The 16,085-nt window shown below is 40.7% G+C and overlaps 3 protein-coding genes across 3 annotated transcripts; 1 reads left to right on the plus strand and 2 right to left on the minus strand.

The window, feature by feature from the left end:
• Positions 1 to 1,646: 1,646 nt before the first annotated feature.
• Positions 1,647 to 4,082, plus strand: LOC147204730 (struthiocalcin-2-like). The gene is made up of 7 exons (XM_086112045.1): positions 1,647 to 2,384; positions 2,477 to 2,533; positions 2,640 to 2,664; positions 2,772 to 2,857; positions 2,980 to 3,117; positions 3,610 to 3,706; positions 3,824 to 4,082. Exons 2-7 carry the CDS (start codon positions 2,477 to 2,479, stop codon positions 3,901 to 3,903), a joined length of 483 nt encoding a protein of 160 aa, XP_085968171.1. The 5' UTR covers positions 1,647 to 2,384; the 3' UTR covers positions 3,904 to 4,082.
• Positions 4,083 to 4,290: 208 nt separating this feature from the next.
• LOC147204731 (arrestin domain-containing protein 3-like) lies at positions 4,291 to 8,043 on the minus strand. The gene is made up of 6 exons (XM_086112044.1): positions 7,740 to 8,043; positions 7,541 to 7,616; positions 7,318 to 7,465; positions 7,119 to 7,215; positions 5,842 to 6,098; positions 4,291 to 5,621 (listed from the first exon to the last, which is right to left on the minus strand). The coding sequence occupies exons 1-6, from the start codon at positions 7,981 to 7,983 to the stop codon at positions 5,409 to 5,411; spliced, it is 1,035 nt and encodes a 344-aa protein (XP_085968170.1). The 5' UTR covers positions 7,984 to 8,043; the 3' UTR covers positions 4,291 to 5,408.
• Positions 8,044 to 8,335: 292 nt separating this feature from the next.
• On the minus strand, positions 8,336 to 16,019 carry LOC147204732 (arrestin domain-containing protein 3-like). Its single transcript, XM_086112416.1, has 7 exons — positions 15,733 to 16,019; positions 14,354 to 14,395; positions 14,206 to 14,266; positions 13,936 to 14,086; positions 11,175 to 11,271; positions 10,828 to 11,084; positions 8,336 to 9,645 (listed from the first exon to the last, which is right to left on the minus strand). Exons 1-7 carry the CDS (start codon positions 15,992 to 15,994, stop codon positions 9,430 to 9,432), a joined length of 1,086 nt encoding a protein of 361 aa, XP_085968542.1. The 5' UTR covers positions 15,995 to 16,019; the 3' UTR covers positions 8,336 to 9,429.
• Positions 16,020 to 16,085: the final 66 nt, after the last annotated feature.

Below are 16,085 nucleotides of genomic sequence, written 5' to 3' on the forward strand. Positions count from 1 at the left end.
CATGATTTCAGGCTGGCCCAGAGTCCCAAGTTGTCAGCAACACCCAAATGACGTCAAGAACGGACTTACTTACGGACATGCAGGTTGTGCGTACCTGACATGCAGCCAAATACAGATTTCTTTTTTTAAGTGTTGTATACCTTTCAGTGCCAAAGACCTCAATGACGTGTCCCATGTTATTCCCCAATCACCAAACTGCGGGTGTGTGCGTGGAGTGTTTGGATGTTTGGGTAATCATGTCATCTACAGAGTGCTGACAGCATCTTTGTCGGCAGAAAACATTTCTCTTGCTATTGGTATACCAGCTACAAAGAAAATCCTGTGAGTTGTTGGCATCTTGGCAGGTTTAGTCATGGGTGTGTTTGGACTCATCTTGAAAGGCCGCATAAGTAGCGTAGCTGAATGCAAATGTTTGACAGTGACTTCACTATGCCAGATGAACTTTGTCAGGTCATGCGTGCATTTCATTGCAACTCTTTGGCAGTGACTTTGTTGGATGCTGGAGGCAGATGAACTTTGTCAGGTCATTTGTGATACTGCCAGTCATAACATCGTTTTTGAAATCTTGCTTTCTCGTATTGGATAACTTCAGTGTGTCGCACATATTGAGCTTGCCATTTAAGTGACAACAATCTTACAATATGCGCAAAAATTTGGATTCAATGTTCACTTTTTCACGGCCACTTGAATCCCCATTTGAATTATCACCATTTTCTGCACAGTTCTCACTTTTAGAATTGGAGTGAATATGTAATCTAGCGCAGGACTCATTTGACCAGTATTTCATTTCCGAACTTACATTATGCTTCAGCAGTGCTCGAGATTTCAGGACTCCTCAATCATTTTGATGACTAACTGCCACTTAATGTGTTCATCTGTACGAGGAAGAACAACATTTGCTCAGTCCACTTTCATGAAACCACATTATTTGCATTTTCATATGTATGCTGCACATGATGGGCCAAATCCGCATCCATCCATCCATCCATTTTCCGAACCGCTTGATCCTCACTAGGGTCGCGGGGGGTGCTGGAGCCTATCCCAGCCATCTCCGGGCAGTAGGCGGGGGACACCCTGAATCAGTTGCCAGCCAATCGCAGGGCACACAGAGAGACGAACAACCATCCACGCCCACACTCACACCTAGGGACAATTTAGAGCGTCCAATCAGCCTGACATGCATGTTTTCGGAATGTGGGAGGAAACCGGAGCACCCGGAGAAAACCCACGCAGGCCCGGGGAGAACATGCAAACTCCACACAGGGAGGCCGGAGCTGGAATCGAACCCGGTACCTCCGCACTGTGAAGCCGACGTGCTAACCACTGGACTACCGGGCCGCCGGGCCAAATCCGCAAATGGGCCAAATCCACAAATGAACTGCAGCCCCTGATAGCACCTTTCGTTGCTCTTGATTTGCTCGCGCAGTTTTTACCTCCTATCCTGTTCACAAAGGATATTGCGCAAATGACACAGCGGCACAAACACAATCACAAAATTTGACAGCCGGGTGCAGTTTCCACCTCTTCCCCCACCCCGATGACACACACGGCAAAGGATAAATGCGGCCTTTGTGCCACGAACACTATGACGTGGCAGAAGAATGATCCTTAAGAAGAGGCGGTTAATCATAGTCACGGCAAGCTGTTGTTCCAAAAATGTAAAGCTCTCTTCGGCCTGCTAACAAACGGCAATAAGTGTGCCTTGTAACCATGGCAACAGTTCGTGGTATTAACGAGCCGGACAGTGTTCCTCATCGACAGCGTTTCTTTCGGGTGGGCATCAAAACCCACCTTTGTCATGATTTTCAGAAGACCAAAGAAAACTTTTCCAATCAAGAATTTCATGAGCTGTTTGTTACACATACAGTACATTTGACAAAGTTAATCCAATCCAATCCAATGAGAAGGTCAGAGAGGATTCCGAAGGGGGAACAAAAAAAAAAAAATTGGATATCTTGGACTTCAATTACATCAATGGTGATGCTGAAACGTCACATTGAAAGCACCCCGCAGCCTATCGAGGAATGTGCAGGTGACTATTGAGGGCTCGGTGGTTTGTGGTGACTGAAGTGAACTATGAACTATAGTAGTTCATTTCTGGAACGATGAATTTAGAACCGGTGCCTGGCAAAACTTTTTTTTTTTTTTTAATCTTTCTGATGTAGTTGGGTGTGTGTTCAAGTTGTCTAAATGAAAAGCATAATGTGTAGGTCGGAGTGAGAACAACACCTTGTTCGAGCCTCTCCCTTCTCTTACACCACTTCACCTGGGATGCCTGTATTATTATTTTTTTAAACGTGTAATTATTTTGAGCGTTGTTTGTCGCAAGCTGATATAAAAGGATTCCGTGCCGTGTCCCAGCATCAATTCTCGCGACCGTAGAGGTAAGACTGACACTCCGCATTTGAAACCCAACTCCGCCTTATATGCCTTTTTTTGCGACAGATATACAGTGTATTTTTCTATCATTGTGCAGATGGCGTTCCTTCTTCGTTGGTTTGTCCTCCTTTGTGGGATCATCGGACTGGTGTCTGTAAGTCAAAATAAATGTCTTTGGATGTTTTTTTTTTTTTTTTTGCTGTCTACATTTGTGTTCGTTTTCTCTCGTGGTTTGAACAACAAACTTTTCTTCTTCACAGAGTAGAACGAGTGATAAGAAGAAAGGTTGGTTTCTCAGTGATACTTAAACAACAACAAAAAACAATGTATTCATTTGGGCATTTGCCATCAGAATCAATCATCATAGCTTCCCAACACCAATTGTGTTGCAGATAATCACTGTCCTAAAGGCTGGACACAATTGAACGACCGCTGTTTAATCTTTCAAGATTACCCAAGAGCGTTTGCAGATGCAGAGGTATAAAATCCTGGATCAAATGTTTTGTAATCTCAGGGCAAACATTTCTATTTGGTGTTTGGAGTTTTTCTTGTGCTGAATGACATGTTTTCTCATTTCTATTGGGTCGTTTCTTCTTTTAGAGGATCTGCAACATTCTTGAGGGGAATCTGGTCTCCATCGGCAGTGCTTTGGAATACGCCGTAGTTCTCCAAGTGATTCAGGACGGCACTTCGGACCCTTCTGCTGACGTCTGGATTGGACTACACCGGGGTTTAGGGGTGAAACTTTTTTTTCGATTCTTAAAAGAAATAACGGCAACTGTAAAATCTATTGCATGCAATATTTTGTGAACCTGCGGTCTAAATCTTGAAAAGCGCAAGAAGAGTTATTTTAAGCCCGGTTCACACGGCAAGATTTTAAAATCGTTGTCCCGTGATAAACATTGACAAGACCCCACACGTGATGAGAAAAGAAAAAAAAATCAGGGGTACAACAGATTTGCAAGCACAAGCCGACTCATTCATGGATATTCTCACGTCGGGTGGAAAATGTAAAAGCTTAAACGTGACTTCTGAGTAAACAAATGGAGGACGAGGCAGCAGGGGGGTTTTGACCGTGGCGCGAGTTTGAGGACTATTTTTAGCCTGAAAAAAAAAAAAAAGCGGCACAGGAAGAAAAGGATACATCATGTTGCATTGTCCTGTGACAAACAAACAGGCACGCGAATCGCTTTTGGCATAACTCCCTGAAACATGTTCCTTGCCTTCCAGGATGATCTCTTCTTCTGGACTGATGGCTCGGACGTCGATTTCACTGCCTTCAACGCTAACACCAACTCCGGAAATTGCGTTGAGATTGAAGATGATGGTGAATTGCTTATTATTTACGATTTATCAATAGTTGCAACATTTGCTGGAATTATTCAGAGGGAAATTGGACACCGTGATTAGATTTTCATTGTTGTTCATTGTGTTTTACTTCTAGATCTACGCTGGGACACGGATCTTTGCTCTATAGCCAACCGATTTGTTTGTGCCAGGGATGTTGAGAAATGTGACCACTGACCGACCCTACAACCATCACTTGATCGATAATTCATTTTTTGGCAAGTGGCTATTACACTAGACTTCATTTCTTCAACGCAAATTAGCTTCTTCTCATTGACTTAAAATGCTGTCGGTTCCATAATTTGGAAAAAGTAGGGGAACAATTATCCAATAAAGCATTTGGGTGTGGTATTCGAGTCAACTTTGTTCAGGGTGTTTTCCAGCCTTTCTTTCAAAATTATTTTAAAATAAACTTTATTACAATGGAAAGTGCTCACGGCAGACCACAAACCAAAATTGTCATAAAACAAGAAAATATTCAAGCATTGAGATTGATAGTAATCTCAAGTAACCCTCAAATTTAGTTATCCAAAGGAACGGCAATGTCAAGATGGTGCAGGAAAATGAAATTGGCATTCTTTTTTAATTTCATCAATACATTTTGGAGCAATCTTCAAATAATGAATTGCACCTTTTCATTTAAAAGAGTGATAGGAGCAAGCCTTCCTTCAACCTCCGCCTCAATATTTTGGATTTTATGGAGGCGATAATCTTTTTCCTTATTTGAACCCACAATTAATGTCCATAACATCCAAAATATGGTGGCAATCACAGAAGAAGTCATCCCAGGAGCCGCATGGATGTTAAAGGCAAAACCGCAGTTTCGGCAGAAAAGAACCGAGATTTAAAAGCGTGTCGACCAACCCAGGATGGAATTTCTGAAGCGCGTACCAAAATGTGATTCATTGCAAGGATATGATGTCATTAAGCCTCGCTGTTTCGAGAAGTGGTTCACATGACGTTGAAATTAATGAACAGACAAAGAAAATGCACGAACATTTTGTGTTAGATCTTGTTGGAACTTGGCCAATTTCCTCAGAAAAATATATTTAATCATGGATTTAAAAAAAAAAAAGTGTTCCCATATCACAACGCATTGAGTAAATATCTCCAAGATATCACCCGCCATACGCCTGTATGCTGTGAAATGTGTTACAAGTAGTAACTCTACGTTACCGGTAGCAGGATGTGTGCTCCTCGTTCGCCACCTCATCAAAGACGGGGTGAAATGGGGAGAGGCGAGCTAAATACGAACCACACCGGCTTGCAACTGGGGGCAAAAATAAATTCATAAATAGAAAATATCCGAATGCAAATTCCCGTGTTTCATCTCAACCTCGCCTGAACGACGTGTTGACGACATCTGCCGGTTCCGGCATGCGGGCGTTAGCGATGTTAGCACATCTGCTACGATCTCAGACTAGATTCAAACACATATCTTAGTTGGTTTCTGCACCAAAAACAATTTTGAATCACCCCCTCCGGTGTTGGTGAAAACAAAAATTTAAAATGAGGGATGACACATCGGATGAGCCGTTTAATCGAGACACAAAGTCTCAAATGTAATCCCCGAGGTGTGGCAAGGTAAAATCATTTCCTGCCATCTTGCAGCTATTCTCTGGTGTTGCGTTTTGTTTTGTTTGTTTTTTAATCGGTCGACTTCCATTTATGTCAGAACCACACTAGGAAGGGAACAAGGTTTCATAAGAAGGCGGAGAGTCCAAAGGTGGATGTGTTGCATGTTGTTGGGGTGTGTTGCTCAAAGTCGGATGGTTGGTGTTCTCGGACGTTTCGGTGGGAAATGCCGCTGAACTTGGCTGATGTTGTATGTCAGGAAGGACAACAATTGGAATTATGACCCCATCGTCTACTGTGTACTTGATATCCAGATAGACCTGTCAAAATTGTGCTTTTTAAAAAAAATTCAACAACAACAACAAAAAAATCATACATAGATTGGTATGGGGGGGGGGGCATATAAAATCTCGCCTAGCATTGGATAGGGCTGATACTGTCAGCAGTATCTATTTATTCATTACACAGAATTGACCACCAGACCAGAAAAAGGAAATAAGAGCAGTGTCCCCATGTTAACATTGAGCTCGTGTAGTTTACCTTCAGCTCATATTCCAGCCTGAAAATGGAGCTGTTCAAGATGGAGGGTGGTAGTCGTCTGGGGAGGGGGATTTTCTTCATCACCGTGTCTTTGCTACTGGCCGCAACAGCCTTGGACTCCATCTGGAGGATCTTTTTCACAACGATACTTTGCAGACCGTTTCCAAAGGAATTTTCCTTGAGGTAGAACTTTAACGTTGGCGTCACTGAACGTGTTGAATGGTTTTGAATTTCAGCCCGCACTGCGAGTGTTTCACCTGTGATGAGGAAAAGCAAAGGTTCATAAAGGTTAAAAAGATGGGTAGTATGGTTAACTTCAATTTATAACTTCAACCGTCATATCTGATTTTACATAGCTAAAATACACGCCAAAACGACAAAAGGTTGTAGTTTTATAAGGAAGCGAGGTAGCTACTATAGTTGTTGTGTATGTGGCACGGTTTATTTAATTTAACTCAATTTAAATCACTTTTCCCGCAGGAGTAATTCAACCCAATGTTACTGTGTTATCGTCCACATTACAAATTGAATGCGACCTTAATCTGTCTGGTGTGTGAACCAAACGCGTTCCCAAAGTGACCCGCATGTGCAGAAGGGACGACGTCACTGACAACAAGGTGTTTACAGAAGTAAATATCATCCAGTTTGTAGGGCCTTATCTTTCTATAATCTCATATCTACAGAGGAGCGATGTGGGAGGAGATAGAAATATTTTGGGGATATGAGGCAAGGCTTTTGATTTGCTTATTTCATGGCGACACCTACTAAAAATGACGTCACGTCACTGCCAAGTGTAAAAAAAAAAAAAAGAACCGTGACTGAATTACTACTGTCAGATAGATGGGCTCATACCGAGGTCACGTTGCAAAAAAATATGAGATATTTAGAATACGTGCTTATTTTCACTTTGTGGGGGGGGGGGGACTTTAAACACAGCCACAATTGTTGCTCATACTCCCTTGCATTTCAGACAGTTTGATAGCTTGGATGCCGTTATTGCAAGTGAAGGATTTGCAACCAAATATGATGTTGTGTGTGTGTGTGTGGTACATATTTTGCTGCCCTTAAAATGCATCGTATCATTCCAAAAAAGGAAACGATGCATTTTAAGTTTCCTGTCAGCAAAAAAAAACGGGCATCCGTCAGTGATGCAGTGATGGACCTGCCATCAGTACGATGGAACGCCCTCCTCTGGGTCCACAGGTGAATAATGGTGACCAAAAGCTGAAATGTTGCTGGAGTTAAATGATTTTATATGAATCCATATACGTGATTACCTTGCTTGTATGCTATTCTGTCAGTGTAAACGTCCACTGTAACTGTTCCAGAGCCAAAGAATTTGACGTTTGTCTGACTGCAACCATACCAAGGCACCTGACAAAACAACAACCTGTTAAGTCAAGTCAGTGTTTCTTACAAAGAGTTAACGTTCAGTGAATCTACAAAAAAACAAAACAAAACAAAAAAAAATCTTACCATATGTCCAGAAATATCCATAGTTGGTTTGGAGACAAATTTGAAGTGAGTTTCAGCCTTTTTTCGCAGCTTCAGTGGTTGTTTGAGCTCTGCCTTCAACTTATGAACAATTTGACATAAAGCGCATTTGAAGGACGATGGTATTTCTCTGTGGAGGAGAATAAAAATGAAGAAATGACGAATAGTCAAGTGCTAACCTGGCAAAACGGGAAAAACCAAATACCTGTCAGGAATCTTGAAGGAAAAAGGAAATATGTGTCTTCCTCGAGTGATAACTTTGGTACTGTCAAATGTTTCCCCTGTATAACATTCAGTTCATTTTATGATTAAGGTTTTACGTTATACAGTATACGGTAGTGAAGTCATTGCACCACGAAAATGCCTCTTGGTGGAAAAAAAATAAGAAGAAAAACATACATTACCATCTTGTCTTGCTTCTTCCAAGAGTTGACGTCTGATGGTGTAGTATTTCTCGTAAACACTAAAACTGCTGTCTGCATTGGACGAATGGGCTTCTCCTTTTGCTTTTGCCGTCAAGGTCAGCGAATTGATTCGAGTTTCTTTTAACACCTCCACAATGATTCTTCCTCTGACGGTATCACCGTTTGTGAAGATGTTTTGACGATTGATTGCATCATATTCAATCGAGAAATGAATGATGGTCATTTTGCGTAAAGATACGTCAAAAGTGACAAACAAGCAGCAGTTTGACCTTATCCGCAGACTGCGCGCTCTATTTATGCGCTTGTGTGTTTTTATCACTTCATCAGCCGAGGTGTATGACATGTTGTGGTCAGTCAGGTTTTTTTGCATTTTCAACTAAATGGAATAGGATGAGTCAGGCTGCAAAAAAAATAAATGAACTCAAATTAAAACACACGCACACACAACATTTAAAATAGTAATAACAGTGTGCAGTCACTTTTTACTTTGCGACAACAGGTAGATATCATTTTACATATTGTACTCCAAAAACGACATCGTCTACATAAACTAATGAAAAACATACACGAATGTGTATTTTACAACACAAATGTATTTTTATTTTTTTGCCAAAGTACAGTTTGATAGCATTCAGTGACAACTACATTTCACTGATTAATAGTGACCGACAATGTTTCCAGGATCGTACGTGTTAAAAACCCATATAGTGGGAGAAACGTTTACATATTTACACACTTTGAAGGTCAAAAATACATATGCGCTCGCTAGGATTAAAACAGCCATACTAAAAAGATAAAATAAGATTTGAGATTAGCACTTAAAAAAAAAGAAAATTTATGATAACAAAGTCGGGATCAACTGGAAAAACAAGTATTTCATTTGATCATGTACACTGGTTGCATGTGAATAAAATGTGGTACATTATACTAATGCAATTTTCCCCTCTTCTTGAAAACAACATGCCAGTTTAACACATTTTAATCCTGTGTAACCAATGTACATGTTTGCGTAAAGTTAATTCATGACTATTTTTTTTTTTCAGTCTACCAATAAACAGACCCGCTTTGCTACTTTTTCCCAATGTAAGATTACGGTATCTCGTTTGTCTCTGACTTACAAATTTTGACTATTTTTCTATCTGTAACTGTAACACTTCCGATGGATCACGCAAAATGGCCAAAGGCAGAGTAACTTTCTTAACACATTGCAACATTCCTTTTAAACACATTTTGAACTTGTGACCCAAAGACAAAAGACGGAACAACGTATTTTCTTTTCCTCTGCATTCAGAGACACCTCCAACTGACCAAATATGCTAGCACTAATCCTTATAAGAATGCATGAAAGGACCTGTCTGAACTCATAACAGAGAGGGAAAAGAAGAGAGATGTATTCCGACAAAGACATTCACGTACTAGTTTGAAACACTCAATTCAGGTATGACAATCCAGGTATGACCAACCAACCAACTAACCAGTGTGGGATAACGGCTGCAGTTATTTCTGTTGGATGAGCAAAAAGAGCAATCTCACGAATATATGCAAGGCCACTGGAGCTTTTCTCACACATCTAAAAAATATCTTACATTAAGTAAGTACAATGGGTCAACATTTGAAATGAGCAGTAAGTAGCTGAAGTGTTGAGAATGTCATTGACCATCAAAATCCATTAATTTAAAGAAGGGTACATGCTATAAAATTCATAAGGAGGTGGAGGATTGAAAGTGTCCCTGGCTGGTGGGTTTGGGGATCCAAATGATCCAAATCCAAATCCAGCAGCGGTCGACGGCACGCTTGCTGCCACGGCAGATGCTTGAGCAGCTGGAAGGATGATTATGGGAAATTTGATTTCTGGGTCTGATGCGAACTTGACATCCAAATACACCTGTGGAAAAGAGGGTCACGATGAGAAATGTGAATTCAGCCCAGATGGGCTGCAGCATCAGTCTGTTGGGCCATGTTGTCACGGTCCAATCAAAACTGTACAAATTAGACTTTTCATCATAATGGGATAGATCCCCTTTTGGGATTGGCTCCCGCAAATCCCCTTCATCAAAAGCATTTGGTTTTTCAGGAAGAGCAACAGCTCACAGGACAAAACCATTGCTTTGTTTCAATAAACTATCTGCCCTGAAACTTGGACATCAAAAATAAAGTTTTAATTCCTCTAGAGCAGGGGTGTCAAACTCATTTTTGTCGTGGGCCCCATTTTGGTTACCGTTTCCCTTGGAGGGCCATTACGACTGAAGCCAAATAAAAAAAAGTCAATAATAGCGGTTTATTCAACTATTGTTTAAGTTACTCTACTGAGGGGTTTGGTGCCAAGAAAATGCTCTTATTTATTACATTTGAGAATTTTAAATTATGGTAGCGATTTTAGCAAGCATCATGGAAGTTGACATGTTTGATTTGCTTTCACGGGCCACATAAAATGATGTGGCGGGCCAGATCTGGCCCCCGGGCCTTGCCTTTCACACCATTGCTTTACGGCAGTGTTTTTCAACCCCTGTGCCACGGCACACCAGTGTGCCGCAAGACATTGTCAGGTGTGCCGCGGGAAAATATCCAATTTGTATGCCTGTGTGCCTATAGCCCAGAAAGTAATCATGTAGTACCCTCCCATACCGCTAGGGAGCAGCAACAGCTAGCTAATTGCCTTGTGTTTCGACGAGAGACAAGCGAATTTGTGACGCATGAATGCAGGACGAGGGTGAAACAATAAATATGAAAGATGAGAAAATACTTTTTTCTTTGTGTTCATTTGATTCCAATTCAAGCTGTTATAACGTCATTCTTCAATGTTAAAAACAGTTATAGTAACAATATATTTTATATATATATATATATTCATTATTCAAATAAGCGTTTTTTTTTCCCCCCACACATTTTTAGCTAGTGGTGTGCCGCGAGATTTTAACAATGAAAGAAGTGTGCCTTGGCCCAAAAAAGTTTGAAAAACACTGCTCTACGGCAAGCCCGACGGATCTCGCCGGATATGTTGACGAGATGGAATTAGAGCAACTTTAATTCAATGGTCATTTGATTAGGTGAAGAAAAAAAAACATACCCTGAGTCTGTACTCTGCTTTCAGGATTTTACAGTTGAGGATGCTAGGTTCCAGGTCATGGGGGACTGTGATGACTCTTTTGACTGTTTGGCTGGCCGATGGAGGAATAGGCTCCCCCACCTCCTTCAAGAGATCTTTCGTATCAACTTTCCTCTTTCCACCTGCAAAGAAGCTGTGCTTTCTGTAGATGCAATACTTGGGTTTGATTTCACGAGTGGAGTTGTTCTGAATGGAGGCTAAAACATTGATGCCCTCTCCTGAAACCCAGAGCAAGATGGATTTAGCCAGTGCGCCCCAGATGTTTGGGTTAGCGTTACTCAATGTCACTATAAGTACTGTACGCTTACCTTGGCAGAAACCGGATTTTTCAATGTTGACATCCATAGCAACAGTTCCGGAGTTGAATAAACGCATCTTTTTATCCTTAGATTCATGCTGAGGTGTCTGAGGGAAAACACATTCCAGGGAGGTGAGGGTCTGCTTTTGGTCTGGCCTCAGTAAAGCAATTGAGCATAGGGGCAGATTTGAACGAAATCCCACATGTCTGCTTGGTTATTCATTTCGTTTAAGTGGGTTTAAGTCGTTGAGCAAAACGTACTTGAATTGGTCGAATCTTTGAGTGTTCGCAAAGTTTGTTATTGGAGTCTTGATCCTACCCCGACTGCACTGGCCAATTGGTGTTTGTACGTACATGACTTAAGGGCTGAAGAATGGCCATGTGTCATGTTATTTTTAACCTGGTATGTATTGCATTTTAACTACGGGTGGCGGTCACGATAAGTTACATGGCATTATACATGCATAACACTGTGTTGATTAAAAAAGAAGGGGAATGGACTGTCGTAAAGTGTGATTGTTTGCTTGGATTCTGGAAAGCCTTAAACCAAAGACATAACGACAAAGCATTAAATCACAACTTCATGTTACTCAGCATGTTAGAGGCAATCAGAAGTTTGGTTTCCAGGTTGACAACAGAGGGCAGTATTTCACTTCTCAGCCCGTAGTCTGGCCGACGGCTTCTTACACGTGACTTCAGAGGGCATTATTATGAGGACGAATTTGAAATGGATATACCGCGATATTTACCATGCTGTTGCATTCCTCAAAATAATACATCTGTATTTTGTTAAGTGCATGACAAACAAGTAACACAGGTAATGGTTAACAACCCTTTGGTAAAAGTCATCAACTGTGTCTTTTGCTTCCCAAGAGTACAGTTGCGCAGGGGTGGCCAACCAGTCAAAGACTAAGAGCCAATTTTTTTACTGTGTTACTGCAAAGAGCCACATCGCGCGCATGCGCACTCGCGCGCACACACACGTGCACGCACGCACACACGCACACACACACATTGAAGATGTAAAGAGATGTAAAGTTATCCATTTAAATACCAGTTTGATCAGAAAACAAGTAGCTACAACAGTGGCGGGCCGTGCATTTCAACCTTAGGCCTTCAGTGACGTCACATACATGAACACAATACAGTATAGGCTCGTCAAGCAGCACTTAATTTCAGGAGCATTTAAAACCATCAAGTATGTATTCACAATTAAGAGCAGGAAACTAAATTTATAGATATTGTCAAAAATAAAAATAGGTTTTAAAAATACTAAATAAAATGGCACCCAAATGACGCTGTGTGATCTTAAACAAGTCTGTCCAATAAATTGCGCAATGTCGCAGTTTCATATAAGACGCCAACCAAACAATAACAAAACAAACTATTCTTTGAAAATAAAGAAAACAGATCATTTGCATTTTGAGAATCGGCTATACAACAGCAAATAACTGACGATGTTGAGCAGCTGAGATTGAACGAACTTTTGTGCACGAAGGTGACTACAATGCACCATTATAAATTGCAGGTGAGCAGATTTATTTGATACATTTTAATATCTTTGTCATTTTATTTCTTTACCATTAATTTAATACTAACGAAATAAAATGACAAGAAGAAATGTAAAATAAAATTCATTTACTCACCAATGTAGTGCCTGTTCACTTAGCTGCACATCTACGCGAGTGTCCCCAAACGTTTTTAAACGCACCGTAGTTTGTAAGTGCCCAGCCGTGCTCTGATGTTTCCTTGCTGCCTTGGTAAAACAATCCAGTGTGGCTCCAAACACCAAATCGATCCGTTGCAAGCAATAGGCATTTCCAGCAGTACAATTTGCAGCGTTTCTCGGAGGCTGTGAGCCACGGGTACCGTTCATAATTGCTCGTCTGAAAATGACGAACAACCCCTTTTCCTTGCTGGGACAGGCTAGCTAGCGCAGGAGTTGGGCGACCACTACGCACAATATCCAGCTTTTCGTGGAAGGTCCGTCTTAAAAATTGTGTGGAAAGTCGTTCTGCAAGCAGATCAACGTCTTCTTCTTTGGCCATTTTGGGTTAAAATGCAGTGATAGCTCCCTCTAGCAGGCGCTAATCCAATCACCGAACGCGCATGGCCAGTCTCGACGTAAGGCCTTCTAGCTGGCCCCGGTGCGCAGACTCATGATCTGATTGGCTATTGCAACCTGACTGTGCCCGTTCATTTACAGCGCACAGGGGCCTGCTCTGTTTAATCTGAAGGCCCCGAGCAAATTTAATTTACCTGGCAACACAAGCTAGTTGAAATATGATTGGTTAAAAATTCTACCATAATAAATAAGTTATTTATCGAGTGGCTTTCAATGTTATTTAAAATAACATTGAAAGCCACTCGACTAAGTGGAAATAATATGACGTAAAGAATACAGAGAATAATTTAGTTTACATATTTATGAAAATAAAATAACATGAATTAAATTTATGTTATTGTAGGAATGTTTAGGTCAGCAGAGAAGGCCTTGCTGGCCATGAATGTCCGCCACTGAGCTACAACATCAAACCTCAGTGCAAAGTTGCTTTTTGAAAAAAATTCACAACTAAATGAGCTGAAAGGAGCATCGTTGACCCCTAGCGTCAAGGGGCGGGGGGGGGGGGGGGGGGCTCTGTTTGGCCCTCTGTGCATATTGGGGCTTTATAGAGATGTGTGAAAGAGACTTGATGAAGTCAGTAACCTGATTAACATATGCATGTAAACATTATTATTAGCACAGATTTGTGATGCAACTATCCACTTACCAAGACTTCCTCCAACATGGCGGGGACCGCTTGTGTCACAAAAGGAATCTTGATGGTATCTTTTGAGCTTATCCTCATGGATCTACTCAGCCTGGTTTCCAGCAGGTACACAATTTTACCAACAGACCCCTTGAAGGACGAGGGCATTTCCCTAATGCACAACATAAGACGACCATGACTTTCATATAAAGTGTAGAATCAAAACAATCCTATCGTCTATAAGAGTTTTTTGTCTTTCTGTTCATTAAGCACACTCAAAAGATGACTTACTGCAAAGGGAACTGAAATGTGAAGGGGAAAATATGAGATCCTGCAGCAAGTAAATTACTGTCTGAAAAACACAACACATGAAATGATGAACCATTCCATATTAAATCTAGCAGGCCTTGCAAGTTGAACAAAATTGTTGGATACATACATGTTTCTCCATGCTGATTGGTCAGTTGTGACTGATCATCGTCTGATAAGAAGAACACAATTTACAGTTTTCAACTGACTTAAAATGGGAAGGAGTGGGAGTACTATAATGAAATCAATGTCGTGCAACACTGTTCGTGATGAATAAAAACTGAAATAATTTCAATCCTATCGTTCCCGCATAGTCATCAATGATTCAACTACATTTACTTCTATGTTTTAGTTTTACTGTATGTCATATTATAGTTTCTTTACCTGCGTCGATGTGTGTATGTTTGGGTCATTCCAGAATTGGAGGACATTTAGTCTTCAACATTTTTGAAAAATAAGCCTTCACTGTTCTGATTTTGTATTGCATATTCATATATAATAGTAGTGATAATAACAATAATAATAATATTAATGGGTTTGTAAGTCTAAGTAAAGGAGTAAATTGAGTTAATGAGCTGCAAATACGAACAAAAACTGATTATGTCAATTCCAGCATAGCATGCGATTCACGCTTTGTTCTTCTACTACCATGCTAAAAATGTTGTGAGACACACGTTCCATGAATGATAATTCTTATTTGAAAGATTCTTTTTATTAAAACAAATGTTCCCACACTTACAAAAGACAACAATGAAAAAAACCAATACCCCAAAAATGAAACTTAAATTTCATTTGAATTGTTGAACGTGGTCAATATGGGCGTGGGACAAGGGAAAATGGCATAATAGGGGCAACTTGCAGACTTATTTGGTATTTTAAAAACTGTTTTCAAGCATTCTTTCTTTTTTTTTAAATTTGGTCTGAGGACAAGTAAATATACTCAGAAACTGTATGTTTTAGGATTTGTATGTGGATGAATGAATATTTGATGAGTGGGACATAATAAGTCCTCCAAGTCCGGGATAATCTACGAGTTACAGCTATAGGACTAACAACAAATGCCAGCTACATTAAGACTCAAGTAATATTCTGCAACTTAACTTCTACAATTTTTTTCCCTATTAAGATACTTACGTTATATATTTTTACTCAAGTAGCCATGTAAGTGTGGCCTCATACAACATGACTACTGCCGCTACGAGGTAAACAAACCGATGCCAGCTCAAAGGCGTACTTCCAATATGTTTGTAAAAGCAACCAAACAAACCTACATACCGGCGTTTCTTCGAAGATATGAACGAATGTGGAGAAAACACGTTGAGCTAAATTTTCCGATTTAGAAAGCTTTATTTCCCGATGATAAACAAATAACGGTGGTTCCAGAACATCTTATTCCAATTATACCGCTTTCCGCTAAGTACAAATCGTTCCTCTAGGCATCTCAAATAATTCAAGTTTGGACCTGCACGGCAATGCAACATCGACCCCCACAAAACTAAAAACACGTACCAGTGGCGTTTCCGTCTCGAAAAAAGTAATGTTTGATGCTGAAATACTTGTCCTTTGAGTGGTAAGTGACAGTAGTTTGGCCGTGTTTCTCGCTCCAGACCACCTCAGCTTTGCCCTTAAATTTCACGTAAAGCGACTCCGCCTTGCAATCTTTGGTCACTTCCAAAACGACTTGTCCAGTCACCGTGTCGCCGTTAGTAAAAGTATTTCTTTCGCTGACATCGTTGTAAGTAACTTTCAGGCTCTTAACTGTGCACGGCATGATTTTAAAATGACTTGTAATTCTCCCAAACCACAACCCTTCCGCAATGGGCGAGTCTACCGGATGGAACCCCCACCCCCACCCACATCTC

This window comes from Hippocampus guttulatus, chromosome 5 (assembly GCF_054856545.1).
Source record: "Hippocampus guttulatus isolate MCC_2025c chromosome 5, RoL_Hgut_1.0, whole genome shotgun sequence".
In the NCBI taxonomy this organism is placed as follows: domain Eukaryota; kingdom Metazoa; phylum Chordata; class Actinopteri; order Syngnathiformes; family Syngnathidae; genus Hippocampus; species Hippocampus guttulatus.